The sequence below is a fragment of the Erythrolamprus reginae genome, chromosome 2 (assembly GCF_031021105.1).
Source record: "Erythrolamprus reginae isolate rEryReg1 chromosome 2, rEryReg1.hap1, whole genome shotgun sequence".
Taxonomy (NCBI): domain Eukaryota; kingdom Metazoa; phylum Chordata; class Lepidosauria; order Squamata; family Dipsadidae; genus Erythrolamprus; species Erythrolamprus reginae.
The window spans coordinates 100,216,565-100,232,926 of record NC_091951.1 but is presented as its reverse complement, the minus strand read 5'-3'; the positions used below and the strand labels follow the sequence as shown (position 1 = coordinate 100,232,926).

The 16,362-nt window shown below is 44.2% G+C and overlaps 1 protein-coding gene across 1 annotated transcript in view; it reads left to right on the top strand.

Annotated features, from left to right (window-relative positions):
• The window catches only part of UNC5A (unc-5 netrin receptor A), a 143,840-nt gene that overhangs the window by 109,693 nt on the left and 17,785 nt on the right, over nt 1–16,362 (top strand). Inside the window, exons 2-7 of the mRNA XM_070735831.1 lie at nt 11,618–11,839; nt 12,434–12,577; nt 12,829–12,932; nt 13,673–13,853; nt 14,578–14,745; nt 15,512–15,676. Of these exons, the coding sequence (XP_070591932.1) occupies nt 11,618–11,839; nt 12,434–12,577; nt 12,829–12,932; nt 13,673–13,853; nt 14,578–14,745; nt 15,512–15,676 (984 nt within the window). The remainder of the gene's footprint in view (nt 1–11,617; nt 11,840–12,433; nt 12,578–12,828; nt 12,933–13,672; nt 13,854–14,577; nt 14,746–15,511; nt 15,677–16,362) is intronic.

The following is a 16,362-nucleotide window of genomic DNA, read 5'->3' as shown; positions in this document are numbered from 1 at the left end:
TGTCACCCCCGGGAGAATTCCCTTAGGAAGATTAATCATCCCGCACCTATGAAAAAAACGAAGCAGCAGCAGCCATCAGCTCCTGGGTTGTAATGGCATCCCTTCAGGGCTTTGTGGGAGATGGAGACCTCACCCAGCGCTTGGGCCTGTGGCAAACCTGCTCTGCAGACAGACGCTTCAGGTTTCAAATCTCCAGAGAACAGGGCTTGCAGATAAAGTGGGCTACTTTAGGCAACAGCTCTGTGGATGGTGGGGAAAGAAATAAATTGGGTGGGGGCGAGGAAAGGAGGAAACAGGAATTGCTATAGAGGATGTCATTTGAGCTCTGTGTCGAGGAGCCAAATACCTTGGACCAGTCCTGTGAAGGACAATGATAGGGACTAGTCCAGTGATGGTGAATCTATGGCATGGGTGCCACAGGTGGCACGTGGAGCCATATCTGCTGGCACACGAGCCATTGCCCTAGCTTAGTCCAGTGTGCATATGTGTGCCAACCAGCTGAGTTTTGGCTCACATAGATGCTCTGGGAGAGTGTTTTTGGCTTCCAGAGAGCCTCTAGAGGGATGGGGGAGGGCATTTTTACCCTAATCCGGCTCCAGGGAAGCCTTTGGAGCCTGGGGAGGGTGAAACACGAGCCTACTGGGCCAACCAGAAGTTGGGAAACAGGCCGTTTCCGGCCTCCAGAAGGCCTCCGGGGGGCAGGGAAGCTGTTTTCAGCCTCCCCGTGCATTGAATTATGGGTGTGGCCATTTGCACATTTGCCCACGCTCTTTCGGCACCCGAGGGAAAAAGGGTTCACCATTGCAGACAAAATTAGCAAGAGGGATCTGATTTGGTATCAATCTGGTTCTCTGCAGGGTTGCTTTATAAAGGAGGTTTAAGCATTGGGGTGGGGTGGGGTGTGTAGGGGCCTCTGAACTTTTACTGGAGAGTCACAGCTCTTGCCCCTAACCAAGCATTGCCTTGCAACTGCACTCTTCAATCAAATTTTGATAGCCAAAGCCAAGGAAGGACCGGAAAGCGGTAATAATGGAATTTATCAGCAGGAAATTGATCCTTCCACTTCTCTTTTATGATAATGTACGCAGAGGCTTTACATGTTTTTTGTGCATCTTGACATGGAAACTCATCAGAGACCACATATGAGAGGAAAGTAGAATTAGGGTGTTCCAGTGGAAGAGTGCACTTGTATTATTTATTTTATTTTCATAATTGGATTGGTCATAGCTTCTCCATTCCGAATTGCCATCAATAATCTCCTTGGCTGATTTACCATTGCCGTCAATAATCTCTTTGGCTGAATGCAGCATTAAAATAGTGTGTAAAACTACAAAAACAACTCTAAGTAGAAATTCACATATGTATTTATTTATTTTTTTAGCAAAGGTGCGATATGCTTGCCCTAGAATTGCTCTGACAACATGGTGGTGATGGGGGAAACATGTCTGTGGCTTAGAAGCAGAGTGATTAAATAGTCTTGAGTAGGATCAAAGCATCTCTTTAGAGCCTTTGGGGATAATGAAAAAAATTGTGTCCTTTCTTTTAAATGCGTAGCTGCTTACATTTTAATAAACAAACCGACCGCCATTCATCACTAGAAGAAAAAGCCGTCTTTAATGTTTCTTTCTCTTCAGTCTGACAGCCCAGCAAATAGTACTCCGTATGACAGCAACACGCTAGAGGAAAAAATATGGCTTCAGAAATGAATAAGTTCAAATCCAATCAGTGCCAAAGATACAAATCTAAAAGATACATTGGCTCTGATATTCGCTCCCTGCTACAGCTACTGTGGACTCACTCCTGCTAAAGTCGGGGCAAAAAAGGTTTCTCCATGAATGCAGCTCTTACACTCACTGTGCCAGGCAAAATGAGGAAAAAGAAGCTAATTTTCCAAGTTCTTTTTCATTATATGAGCCACAGAGATGATGATTTTAGTACATTTGATGCAGGTTATATTGTCCACCCTCAATTTATGAACAGTTGGGACCAGATTTTCCATTGCTAAGTAATGGTTTTATTAAGTGAGTCACACCCTATTTTAAATTCTTTTTTGCCACAACTGTTAAGTGAATCATGCAGCCCTTTTAATGAATCTGGCTCCTCTATCCTGTTGCCCCCCCCCCCGTTAATTTTGGCCAAAGAATCTCTAGGATCCCTTTCCACTGTGGATTGTTTTGCATGTTCTTTGTTTCTAAACTCCATCTTCTAATTTGCACACTTGGGATAAAGAAGGATAACTTCATAAGACATTTACAAATATAGATGACATAAACTTTAGTTGTTGTTTTTCCTATTACATTTAAAAAAATAATCTTTATTAATTATTTACATTAAGAAAAAAACAGAACAGAAACAAAAAACAGAAATGCAAACATATAGATAGCGTCTTTCATAATTGCATTAAATCTTAAACACTCAACAATTTACACACTCAACGATTTACACATTTTGCCAACCTACCAGTTGACACTATTGCTATTTTATTTTATTTTTTCAGCATACTGGTGTATTTAGTGAAAAAGGGGAATAACAAGATTGCTTACATTTCCCCCTCCCCTTTTTCCTGTATACTTTCAAATTGTGAAAGATTTGGCTGTGTTATTGATATTTAGGCTTTAAAATATTTTTTTTGATTCACCCAATCATACCATCTGCTCCAAGTTTGGTAGAATTCAGAACTGTCTCTTTCTTGTATTTCCAATGTCATCTTGTTCATCTCTGCAATTTCGTAAATTTTATTTATTAAATTTAATGTTGATGGGGCATTGTTTCCAAGTCTGTGCATAAGCAAGTCTGGCAGCTGTGATTATATGTATTATTAAATATCGATCTACCTTACATTTTTTTATTTCAGCCTTATTTTCAAAATATCATGGTGACTGACCAGTTCGTTCTAAGCTTTAATTAGTATAAATCTGCAAGATCAGGTTGACCGATGGAGGGATCTTGGCCCAGGGTCACACAATATGCTTAAAATCTGAATGTGACTGTGTCCTGGTTTTTCTAATATGATGGTAGGAAGTCTGTAATCACCTCTGACCATTTTTAAAAGCCAAATCTTGCTGTGAGGTACCTGATTGGGACTAAGGCTACAGCACTGCAAGAAAAGATTTACCATAGCTGCTTTCTATTTCTTTCCTCTTATATAAAGGTGCTGATCACACAAAGAGAGAAAAAATGTACATGTCATATGAGCATCAGGAAGAAAGATCCTCACTCTCAGTGTTATAAATATGGCTAGAGGGACAGTCTATAGCAGTGTGGAAAATTGCTGCAGTCCCATTGCTAGGAAGGTTCTAAATGTCACCAGGGAAAATTTATTGTGCAGCTATTTTAAAACCTAATTTGCCCAATACCAACCTACCTGGGCACTAAGGCCCCACTTATGGCCAATGAATGATATACCTCGGTTAAGGCAGGCATAGCATTATGTTGATGGCCAGATTATGAACTGCCCTCCATCCCAGTTCAGTTTTGAATACCTTTTTGAAGACATGCATGTTAATTCAAGCACTTTCAGGACAAGGCTGTCTTCTAAAAAGTGAACTATTCTTTTAATTGTTGCATTTTGAATACAGTATTTCTAAATTGTTTTCATTGCTGCTAGATTGCATTGTTATATAAATCACTTTTATTCCCCCCCCCTTAAAAAAACCCTCTACTTTGAGCATTTTTGAGAGACAGCTAAACAAAGGAGCAACACATTCTGATTGCTCTGCTTTGATTTATCCTGGAATAAAGTCTGAACTAGTCACCACCACACCGAGAAGTTACCCATGAACTCTTTTGAGTGATGGAGGAACCAAGGGTCAAAGGCTTCGAGGCCCTTTTAAATATTGGCGCAGTTTTGCACTGCATTGTCCATGCTACAGCAGTATATCATTACACACACACGCACACCGAATAAGTTTTATTTCTTTATTTCAATGTATCGGGTGATGCAGGAGCCTCGCGCTCTGCTAGCTCAAGTTTTCCAGACTGCTAGGAACGGGAGAAGCAATGACGGCAAAGGGGGGAGGAGGAGGAGGAGGAGGAGGAGGAGGAGGAGGAGGAGGAGGGAGAGAAATCTTTAAATAAAAAGCCGATAGAAGCTCTCGTAGCAACCGCTGCTGAAGTCGACAAAGAAGCACCAGCTGCGGGCTGTTTGGCAGGCGAGCGGATGTTGTGGCTTCTGAGAAGCCGCAGGGCTGTTGTGGTACTCGGGCCCCCGCAAGGGGCAGCGGCTGCGCGTTGCTTTAGCCGTCGAAATGTCCTCTCCTCTCCTTCTTCTGAGGAGTCCGAGCCACCTCTTCCTTCCTGAGGGTCTTACATCTTGTTCGTTGTAATGTTCCCACCCCTCACTTTTAGCCCACCGCCGTCCCGAGCAATCCGGACGGGACGGAGCTTCAGCCCCGCCAGGCGGCCGCCTTTGCAGTGGAGCCCTGCGGAGACGCCGGGCCTAGCAGGAGGCGGGAAAAAGCGCGGGCAAAAGAGCGAGCGAGCGGGATCAGCGCAGCGTGGCGTGACGAGCCTCCCCCCCCCCCCCCGGGAGAAGTGAGCTATGTCCCTTATTGGTCACACTACATTTCTTTTTCATTAGCAGTTAAATGCAGACATGAGGGATCGGCGCAGGTTCACTGGGCGCGCGCCGTGCAGCGTTTCCTGCTGTGATGGATTAGCCCCAGCGGAGGCCCGGCAGCAGGCCGCGGGCGGGGAGGAGTTGTTGTCAGCGGTCCAGGCCTTGTAAACCTGGCAGAAGGGGGCAACCGAAAGAAACCGCCTCGCCAAAGATAGGAAGCGGGGAAGAGAAAGAGCGGCGATAAATATCCCCCTCTGGACGGATTAAAATAGGCTGTAAAATCCCGGACGGCCTGGAGATGGTAGCAACGACAGCCAGGAAAACTTAACTTCGATATTTCGAAGTCCCGTTAAAAATGGAAGGATAGGGGTCACAGTTACAATTGGTCGGGGTGGGGGAGACGGCTGTTTATTTCCAGGATAGGTTCTTATTTGTCTATTTTGTTGCATCGCTCTCCTACTAATTGCTGCCGTAGTTTTTAAATATATGAGGGTCACCCAAAACGTAATGCACTACATTTTTTTCTTCAACAATTATTTATTGAACCCGAAACTTACACACAAGAAAGAATGATGTTTCTTCTACACTCAAAAATATGTGATCATATTTTTCCACATAATCTCCGTCCTGTTCTACGGCCTTCCTCCAGCGAGACACAAGGGTGTGTATGCCCTGTTGGTACCACACCTTGTACTGGTCACGAAGCCATTTCTGAACTCTGCGAATCACCTCTTCATCAGCCTCAAAATGCCTTCCGCGACTAACCGTACTTCTGTCGACTGCAGATTCTCCATGAACTGTACACAAACGTTAGTGAATGTTCCCAACTGTTTCTTTCTCCGCAGTGAGAAATTCAATGACGACACACTACTTGTAACGCACATCACTTACAGACGCCATTCTGAAACACTGCTGCAGCTACGCTATCTGTCTGAAGAAACACAACATTTACATATACACTCCTGACAATTCAAATAATGCATATCTAAAGTTTTGCATTCATACTATTACTGTAGGCTGAGAAAAAAAATGTAGTGCATTATTTTCTGGGCGACCCTTGTAACTTGAGAGGTCATTGGGCTTCGGGTACTTTCAGTAAATCAGGGTTGAATCTAAAAACCTTGTCAGTATATGCTGTACTTTAAAAAAAAATTGGAAATCATGTTCTCTTGGCCCTGGGCAAACCTCCCTATATATGTAGTCCTCACCTTAACAACAATTCACTTAGTGGCCATTTAGAGTTACAACTGTGCTGAAAAAAGTGATGCACGGCTGTTTTCCACATTTATGACCATTTTGGCATCCCTATGGTTGCTTGATTGACGTTTGGATGCTTGACAACTGACTCACCTTTATAATGGTTTCAGTTTCTCAGAGTCCTGCAACACCCTTTTCAGACCATCCGACAAGCCAAGTCAACAGGGAAACCCAGATTCACTTAACGGCCGTGTTACTAATTTAACAACTGCAGTGATTCACTTAACAAAGTGGCAAGAAAAGTCTTTAAAATGGTGCAAAACTCACTTCACAAATTTCTCAGTTAGCAACATAAAGTTTGGACTCAATGATAGTCGTAAATTGAGGACTACCTGTATTGCTGAACCCCAGCTTCTGACTTCCATCACTCTTGGTCCTGCTGGTTGGGAAGGGATTGTAGAGTCATATTGTTTCACCCCCTAATTAGTATTCTGAATGTCAGATACATGGGGAAGAAAATGTAGGACTGAGGCCCAAGAATTTACGGTAATAGTATAATCCCATATGTCTACTAAACAGTAACTCCTACTAAAGGCACTGGATAGACAAATCGCTACTGCTTGATGTGGAGCTGTTAAAATGGCAGGGGCTTGTTTGTTGATCTGTATTACCCTATTTAGAAGACTAACTTCTGTTCTTCAAGATCGGCCATGGTTTTCTGGACCCAATTCAAGGTGTCGGCGATTATGGGTAGTCCTCCACTTACAACAGTTTGTTTTTAGTGACCGTTCAAAGTTGTGGTGGCATTGAAAGAAGGGACATGACTGTTTTTCAAGGTTATGACCTTTGCAGCATTTCCCCCATGATCATGTGATCAAAATTAGATGCTTGGCGACTGGTTCATATTTATGACTGTTGCTGTGTCCCAAAATCATGTGATCTTGTTGTGATCAATGGGAAAGCCAGAATCATTTCTAACAACAGGGTTAACTAACATATCAACTGCAGTGACTCACTTAAAAACTGAGGCGTGAAAGGTCATAAAATGGGGCAAAAATTCACATAACAAATGTCTCACTTAACAACAGAAATGTTGGGCTCAATTGTGGCCATAAGTTGAGAACTATTTCTTGTACTTACTTATAAAGATCTTTTCCACTATGACCTTTTTGCCTTGTGGGGTGGATTGTCTTCTTCACGTAGAGGTACAACACTTAATGATAGTCCTAGAGTACAAATAAGCAAGCAACAATGATGATGAAAAAAACACCATCAGTATCTTTCCTGCTACGAAAGTATTGCTGTCAAGTATCCATATCCAGAGATATAATCTCTGAAATGTACCATACTCATTTTAGTTTGTTTACAATTATTAGTATTTTTCATTTTTTATTGGACATATCAATGGATTTTATTATTCTATTGATGTTTAATCCCCCTATGTTGTAAACTAGGTAGAAGTGGAAGAATCAGTGGCTATATACTTCGGTAAATAAATGAACTAAATAAATAGAGGAACATAAACTAAATTAATATTTTAGTTTAAGTGGTAATCAACTAGTCTGAATCATGGCAGCTAACTCTATTAATGATAAGGAGACTAACCTCCAAATTCGAGCCAAGTTGCTTATTAGTTGTGCATGACAAACTTTGCATTAGTTTTTGTTTATTTATAAATCAAATTTATAGGCTGCTCAACTCACAGCGACTCTTGTGTGATTTGAATAGCCCAGTAGTGACTACAAAATGCAGTTTATTTTGATAGGTTTTCAGTATTCCAACCAAGAAAAGCCTATGGCAAGTACAGAATCAGCATAACTATTTTTATCTAATAAATATTTATATCAGTTGGAAGGAATGTGATCATCTTAGTGAGATGGCTGAATCTCATAACCAGACCAGTGGTTGTAACTCATCATGCCCAAATCAGTGTGAATGACATTATGGCTTGGTTTCAGCTTATTATCAGGGGGGATTTTAAATTCTTTACAAGAGTTGACTCTAAGGCAAAGTTTTCCCCCCCCATACATCGCAACAATACTGACTTACGCCATGAAGAAAATCCTAATAATCTCTTAAGAACATCAGTGAAGCTATAAGATGGGATGGATAAAAGGTGACTCATATTCAGAAGCCTTCTGTTCTAAGGCTTGTATCTGTAATCTATTTTTACAGACCTGAGCCAGCAGCATGCCATCAGTATCTTTCCTGCTACGAAAGTATTGCTGTCAAGTATCCATATCAGGAGATATAATCTCTGAAATGTACCAGCCAGCATATCCCATCATTTCTATGCCAAGAGAGTAAATAGAACCATAAACATAACCAAATCATTATAGCTATGACACCAACTCTAGTATGCATAATGAGCAGGTAATGTTCAGTGATCATATACGTTCACCGTGTTGATGTATTTCAAAGTGATTGGTATCTCACTTCAATTTAGATTTTGGTATTTGTTTTTGTTTTTTTACTTTTTCCATTAGGATTTATTGGTAAATATCAACGAATGAGAAGTGTTGACATATGATGAAAGGAATAAGATATCTGTAATGCCATCAAACATTAACATCTTCCTATCCCACATCCTTGGGAAGGCCACAATAGGTGGACAAAAATGTCAAATCTTTTCTGAACATCTGGCTGACTGTGATGAAAAAACTATTCCGTCTTTCTGCTGACCCTTTGCTGTCTGTGGAGTTGGGTGCCTATAGGTTGGAGGGGGAATCTGTTTTAAAAGCGTGAGCACCTGTATTAGCTGAGGCAGCAACATGATGTCTACACGTCATAGCTGCAGTGGCTTTTATTTTTCTCGCAGAGCAACGTGTATTTGATCAAAGATCACTAAAGAGCTGTTATCCTTTTGATGACATTGAAAAAGGTGAAACCTTGTTTGACAGACCTTTCATTTTAGATGCTGATGGATCCAGTGGAGGAAGGACGCTGGGCAAATGAAACTCAAGTATAGTGGTACCTCTACCTAAGAACGCCTCTACTTACGAACTTTTCAAGATAAGAACCGGGTGTTCAAGATTTTTTTGCCTCTTCTCAAGAACAATTTTCTATTTACAAACCCGAGCCTCCAAAACTAACTGGAAAAGGCAGGGAGAAGCCTCTGTGAGGCCTGTCTAGGAATCTCCTGGGATGAAACATGGCCAGAAAAGGCAGGGAGAATCCTCCATGGGGCCTCTCTAGGAATCTCCTGGGAGGAAACAGCCTCCGCCGTCCCTGTGGTTTCCCCAATCGCACGCATTATTTGCTTCTACATTGATTCCTATGGGAAAAATTGCTTCTTACAAACTTTTCTACATAAGAACCTGGTCACGGAACAAATTAGGTTCGTAGGTAGAGGTACCACTATATTGACGTAAAGTGTGCAATTTTGGAAAATCAAGACTACTAAATATCACTATCACCCTATACCATGGCAAACCATTTTTTCCTCGAGTGCCAAAAGTGTGTGTGTATGTTATTGCATGCGTGTGAGTGCCCACACCCATAATTCAATGCCCCCTGCCCTCCTGCTGCACATGCACACACAACCTCCTCCCGCGCATATGCGTGGACAACACACATACACATACGCTCTCCTGTTTCCTGACTTCCAGTGGGCCCGGTAGGCTCATTTTTTTGCCCTCCCCAGGCTCCAGAGGTTTCCTTGGAGCCTGGGGAAGGCAAAAATGGCCTCCCTCACTCCCCCAGAGGCCCTTTGGAGGCCAAAAATGCCCTCCAAACCTCTGAACAAGCTGAAAATAAGCTGGCCAGCACTCACATGCATGCTGGAGCTCAGCTAGGGCAACAGCTCGCCTGCTAGCAGATACGACTGAGTGCCACCTATGGTCCTATACCAATCTTTTTTTTTCATCATAGAGGGATGCTGCCATGCACGTATGTAGCCCTATATCTGATCCACCTGTTTTGTATTCAAAGCCTTCTCTAGTGTCCTGTTTTGCGGAATGCAGGTCGTCCTTGACTTACAACAGTTTGTTTAGTGATTGTTCAAAGTTAGAACAGCACTGAAAAAACTGACCTATGACCATTGTTTACACCTATGACCACTGCAGCATTTCCATGGTCACGTCATCAAAATTCAAGGGCTTTGCAACTGATTTATATTTATGATGGTTGCAGTGTCTCAAGATCCCGTGATCCCTTTTTGCAACAAGCAAGGTCAATGAGGAAGTCAAGTTCACTTAATAACTGTGTCAGTAACTTAACAACTCTCAACGATTCACTTAACAACAAGGCCCACAGAATTGTCCTTTTTTTTCAGGTTCTGTCAACTAGATGATGTTGCTTGGTGGGACTTAGGGGGAGAGCCTTCTCTGGGGGGGGGGCGGCCCTCTGGAATCAGCTCCCCCCCCGGAGATTTGTACTGAGCCCACCCTCCTCGCTTTCGGCAACAGTCTTAAAACTCACTTAGGCTGCCAGACTTGGGGCTATTAGATTCTTGCCCCTGGCCAATGAATGTGTTGAGGGAATGCTGAGCGAATGAAATGACAGTTTTGTATGGGTTTTGGGGTTTTTAGACTTTAAATTAATTAATTGGATGTAAGATACTGTATATTGTTTGTTATATGTTGTAAACCGCCCCAAGTCCAATAAATATATACAGTGGCCCCTCATGATACGAACTTAATTGGTTCCAGGAGGAGGTTCGTAAGGTGAAAAGTTCGTAAGACGAAACAATGTTTCCCATAGGAATCAATGGAAAAGCAAATAATGCGTGCAAATCCTTCAGGAAAATCCCAAACTTTAGAAGGGAGGCGAACAGAGGGCAGGGAGGAGCAGCTAAAGGGGGCGGGTGGAAGAAGCAAGGCTAGGCTAAAGGGTGAGTGGGAAGGAAGAAAGGCAAGGGGGGCGCCCCTCCCTTTTCTTTCTTCAAAAGACACAGTTTCAAGCTGCCCCTCCCTTTTCTTTCTTCAAAAGACACAGTTTTAGTGCTTTTACAAGCATGCAAAATGTTTACTCCTCTAAGCTACCCCTCCCTTTTCTTTCTTCAAAAAAGGGGAAAAAAAGAAACCCCTTCATCCCAGCAGCAGCTGCTTGGGTTCGTAAGGTGAAAATAGTTCGGAAGAAGAGGCAAAAAAATCTTAAACACCGGGTTCGTATCACGAGTTGTTCGTAAGACGAGGGGTTCGTATCTTGAGGTACCACTGTATATGTTTTTGTAGATTTTCACGGGTACAGGTATGATGGTCTTGGCATATTCGGGTTTCTTCCCGTGTAGGATTTAGAGATTTCTGGCGATGTTTTGACGAGGTCCCACTCGTCATCTTCAGGCTGGTGCTTCTGTCCTTGTTCTAGGGCAAACACAGCGAGACCTGAGCTGCCTTCCTTCTATAAATACTAGTGGCTGGGTGTGGTACACAGCAGGCAATTGCTGAGCCATCAAACCACAAACGACATATATATATATATATATATGTAGATTGTTCTGAGTTCGGTTTTTGCCCCGTGTAATATTTTGAGTGTCTATGCGACGTTTCGATGAAATCACATTCACCATCATCAGGCTGAAGTTGTAAGCTTCGTGCTGCTGTGTGTGTATACACACACACACACACACACACACAGAGAGAGAGAGGTAGGCAGGCAAGCAGGCAGACACAAACAAACAAACTGGCAAGAAAAGTTCGTAAAATTGAACAAAACTCATAGCAACATCAATTTGGGGCTCAATTGTTGTTGTAAGTTGAGGACTACCTGTACTAAGCAATATTCATTGGTGCTTCTGAATACAATGCACAAAGACCACGAACTCTCCCTGTGCAGGATGTAATTCTGATTCTTCAGCATCTGCTCTAATGTCGTTGCTACTATACCAGTTTCTAATTATTTCATTCCTGTCACCCAATACAGATGCTCAACAAAGTGCCACCGTGCCCATTCCTGTGCCTGGCTCCGGCTCCGACCTGCTCCCCCACTTCCTGCTAGAGCCTGACGATGTTTATATTGTCAAAAACAAACCTGTGACTTTGGCATGCAAGGCTGTGCCGGCCACCCAAATTTACTTCAAGTGCAATGGCGAATGGGTGCACCAAGGTGACCACATCATACAGCGCAGCAAGGATAAGAGCACCGGTGAGTGCTGAAAAGGGTATTGAGACTGTCTATGGAAGGGAAGGGATGGTTAGGTGGGACACATACCGCTCAAAAAAATAAAGGGAACACTCAAATAACACATCCTAGATCTGAATGAATGAAATATTCTCATTGAATATTTTGTTCTGTTCAAAGTTGAATGTGCACAACAGCATGTGAAATTGATTATCAATCAGTGTTGCTTCCTAAGTGGACAGTTTGACTTCACAAGTTTAATTTACTTGGAGTTATACTGTGTTGTTTAAGTGTTCCCTTTATTTTTTTTTGAGCAGTGTATAAACATTGAACTGAGTAACATAAGGAAATCTGTTGGGTGTCAGCATATGTTAAATTGAGCAGCTTCTCTTGTTTTCTGCACATGTATTGCACTTCTGCAGAGTTGTGATGTGTGTCTAACTTTGGAGCCCCTGCAACCAATAAAAAATTTCTTCCTAATTTTCTCTTTCTTTCTTTCTTTCTTTCTTTCCTTCCTTTTTCATTCTTTCCTTCCTCCCTTCCTTCCTTTCTTTTTTCCTTCCTCCCTCCCTCCCTCCCTCCCTCCCTTCCTTTGTTTGTTCCTTGATGTTTTGGCAGGCCTACCCCTCATGGAGGTACGGATAGATATCTCAAGGCAGCAAGTGGAGAAGATCTTTGGCTTGGAAGAGTACTGGTGTCAGTGTGTGGCCTGGAGTTCCTCCGGCACCACCAAAAGCCAGAAGGCCTTTGTGCGCATTGCGTGTGAGTGATTTCCCTACGCGCAGCCTTTCTCCTGAATTCTCCTGGGGCTTTCCATCCATTTGCCAGTGGGCTCTTTGGCTCCAGTGGGGAATAGTCGTGGCACAAGTGCTTTGCGTGCACCCTCAGGGCCACAAGTCCAACAGTGGCATTGCCAGGGACCAGATGGGTCGGTGCCTCTAAAGAAGCAGTGTGGCACAATGGGAAGTCTGTCTTATCGTCATTACACCACTCTGAGTTTCTTTTCTTTCTAGACTTGAGGAAGAATTTTGAGCAGGAGCCCGTGGCCAAAGAAGCCTCACTTGAACAGGGGATTGTGCTACCTTGCCGCCCTCCAGAGGGGATGCCGCCTGCTGAAGTGAGTACCGCACACAGCGTCCTTATTTTTGGCCAATTTGAGGAAGCGCTTGAAAGTCCAGTTGATACAATAAATCCAAAGTAGCTGGATGGGGCCACCGGATAGGATGCCACACCTTGCCCTTGGCTCCGCAGCTCCGGCCAGCGACCTAGGCTGGGTTCTTGGTGTGCATCCTATTTTCGTATTTTCGTGTTTGTTTGTTTGTTTGTTTGTTTGTTTGTTTATTTATTCGATTCGATTCGATTCGATTCGATTTGTATGCCGCCCCTCTCCGAAGACTCGGGGTGGCTAACAACAATAAAAAAGACAATGTAAACAAATCTAATATTAAAAATAACCTAAAAGCCCCCAATTTAAAGAACCAATCATACATACAAGCACTACCATGTATAAATTCTATAAGCCTAGGGGGGAGGGGAGAATTTCAATTCCCCCATGCCTGACGACAGAGGTGGGTTTTAAGGAGCTTGCAAAAGGCAAGGAGGGTGGGGGCAACTATGATATCCGGGGGGAGTTGGTTCCAGAGAGTCGGGGCTGCCACAGAGAAGCCTCTTCCCCTGGCTCCCGCCTTACCTGCTTGATTGACAGACTTCAGCTCCTCTCTTCTTTAAGCTTTCTTGCATTGACTCCGTCCCACCCTTGGTCAATTTCTTTTGGAAGACATTTCAGCCACCGTATTTTAAGGCTTCTCACCCAAATCAAATCGGAACCCCTCAATGTGACTCTTGTGTTTTCTCAAGGTGGAGTGGCTGCGCAATGAAGAACTTGTGGACCCAACACTGGACCCCAATTACTACATTACGCTGGAACACAGCCTGGTGGTGAAACAAGCTCGCTTAGCTGACACAGGCAACTATACCTGCGTGGCCAAGAACATAGTGGCTCGCCGTCGCAGCTCACCTGCCGCCGTCACTGTCTATGGTAGGACCTCTTCAGGGAACAGGGAGGGTGGCCCTGAAAAAGGGGGGCACGTCTTGTTTTTATAACCCTTCCTGTGCATGAATCTCACCCTGCTCCAGGTTTTGTTCAGTTTGCAGAGGAAGGGGGAAGATGGATGGTAATAGGATGGGATGGTTTCAGCTATTTTTCCCCCCTCCTGTTGGTTGTGGGGTCATGGTGGCCAAAATATTGAAACCTTGCTTCCCCTTGGGTTATACCAGGGGTCTCCAACTTTGGCAACCTATGCTGGTTATACTATGCCCAGTTGTTTTGGGGAATGTGAAGAAGAGCTTTGGAAAGAAAGGGATTCTACTACAGACGAAGGACACAGATCAAACCTTCTCAGACCAGGAGAAGGAAGGTTGAATTGTAAATAGAGCTAAGGAGCAAGAATACAACAGAGGAAAGCAACACGACCCTTTCCCTGTTCCTCTTAAGTGTTTGCCCCTCTGCTTGTGACGCCTCCTTGCATATCCCCATGTTTTCTTGTGTACTCTCCCCAAACTATTCATACACACAAATACACCCAGGAATCCCGAATTCTGGAGCCAGCAATTTTGTCCCCAAGACAATGAAAAGGCTTGGCTCACACCCCTCTAGGCCCGAAAAGCACCCTGCTCCCACTGGGGGTGGCAGCTCACTCTCGCGGCCAGCTCTCCCAGGGCAGTCGTTGCAAGCTCTAGCTGATGCTGTCCCTTCCCCCCAGTGAATGGAGGCTGGTCGACGTGGACGGACTGGTCAGCCTGCAGCACCACCTGTGGACGGGGCTGGCAGAAGCGGAGCCGGAGCTGCACCAACCCAGCGCCACTCAACGGGGGGGCCTTCTGTGAGGGCCAGAATGTGCAGAAAAGTTCCTGCGCCACCCTGTGCCCAGGTACTGCCCCTGCCACCCCGTGGGCCTGCTCCCACGGTGTTCAGTTTGCTGTGCTCCTTAGACGCCGAGCCCCTGCCCAGAACGGTGGAGAGATGCTTAAGAAGCCAACCTGTGTGAAGCCTGTGACCATTTGAGCCCATCCACCCACTTCTGCTAATCTCCCTCACTCACAGTTCTAGACTTCTTCTCTGTTTCACCACCCTCCCTCGATGTGGGTTGCTCCTTCTTCACACAGTTCTGCTTACGCTGTGCTACTTCGACCATGCTCTCTCTCTCCCATTGCCCTGTTTCAAAAATCCAGCTGCTTTGAGTGTGAATATGGAAGGATGCTGAGCGTGCCTGTGTCCGACTCTTGGAAGCAACAGTTAACAAAGCACTTAGCTCTCTTGCCTTGCCTTGCTCTCCCTCCCTCCCCATTTGCTCTACCTGTCTGCTTCAACCCATCCGTGTGTCTGTGTTTGTCCTCTCCTATCTTGTAATTCTTCTGAGGCATGTCACAAATTTGAGTAGAACTCTCCCCCACCCCACACCAGTAGGGCAGCTTTGGTGGTTCCCCCAAGATGTACAGCCCTGGCCCTTCCTCCGCCAAGGAGACATAGCTCAAGAGCAGTCTCATGGATTGTGAGATTGTTAGAGCGACGCCTGCTGGGATGTGGTGGGGTAGGGTGGAACCAAGGGGAAGATGTAGAGTTTACTGGGGATGTAAAAAAAACAACAATTGAGTTAATACTGGTAAGTATTTATACAGCTTCCTTCTTACTGGCAGTGCCTGGTGGTTGGTCAGCCTGGAGCTTGTGGTCAGTATGTGGTGCTGACTGTTCACATTGGCGCAGCCGTGAATGCTCTGATCCGGTGCCTCGTAATGGTGGCGATGAGTGCCAGGGGCCTGAACTGGAGACCCGCAACTGCACCAGTGAATTGTGTATGCATGGTGAGTCCCTGCCTCTTTCTTCATCTTTGCGAAAGACTTAGACGGCTGTTACTAGCGATGTGAAGGCTGTGGTGAGCAGGGTAGCAATTTGCATATTGCCAAGAAAAAAAACGCATAATCGGAGAAAGGGAGACAGGACCACATAACACTTGCCTATACTAATTTATATGTATATTTTCTTTTATGCACACTGAGAGCATATGCACCAAAGACAAATTCCTTGTGTGGCCAATAAAGAATTCAGTTATGTTCTATTCTATTCTATTCTATTCTATTCTACATGTATGTTTATATATTTAGTAATTATTACAGTTCAAACACATCAAACACAGCTCATCATACCTGGGAAGACTGCGATAAGATTATTTGTACGGCAACTTTCCAACTGCCTATTACTTAATGGGCAATTAATAGATCATCAAATTGTTGATGGAAAATGTCAAGGGCCCAAATTCCTCTTCTTTAAAAACAGGCAACACAACCTCATAGTCAGACTAGCAGATGCCTTCAAACAGAACACTGCCCTCTTGAATAGAGGTAGGGAGTGTTCTGAATGTTAAAAAAACCCCTTTGGGAGGTAGAAAGCTGACCGAGGCCTCCTGCTGAGGTTGGCTCTGAGTGTCTGGGCATTCAGATTGAGATATCAGCAGCCAAGACTGAACTCCGGTCCGCCTACCCACTCGCGC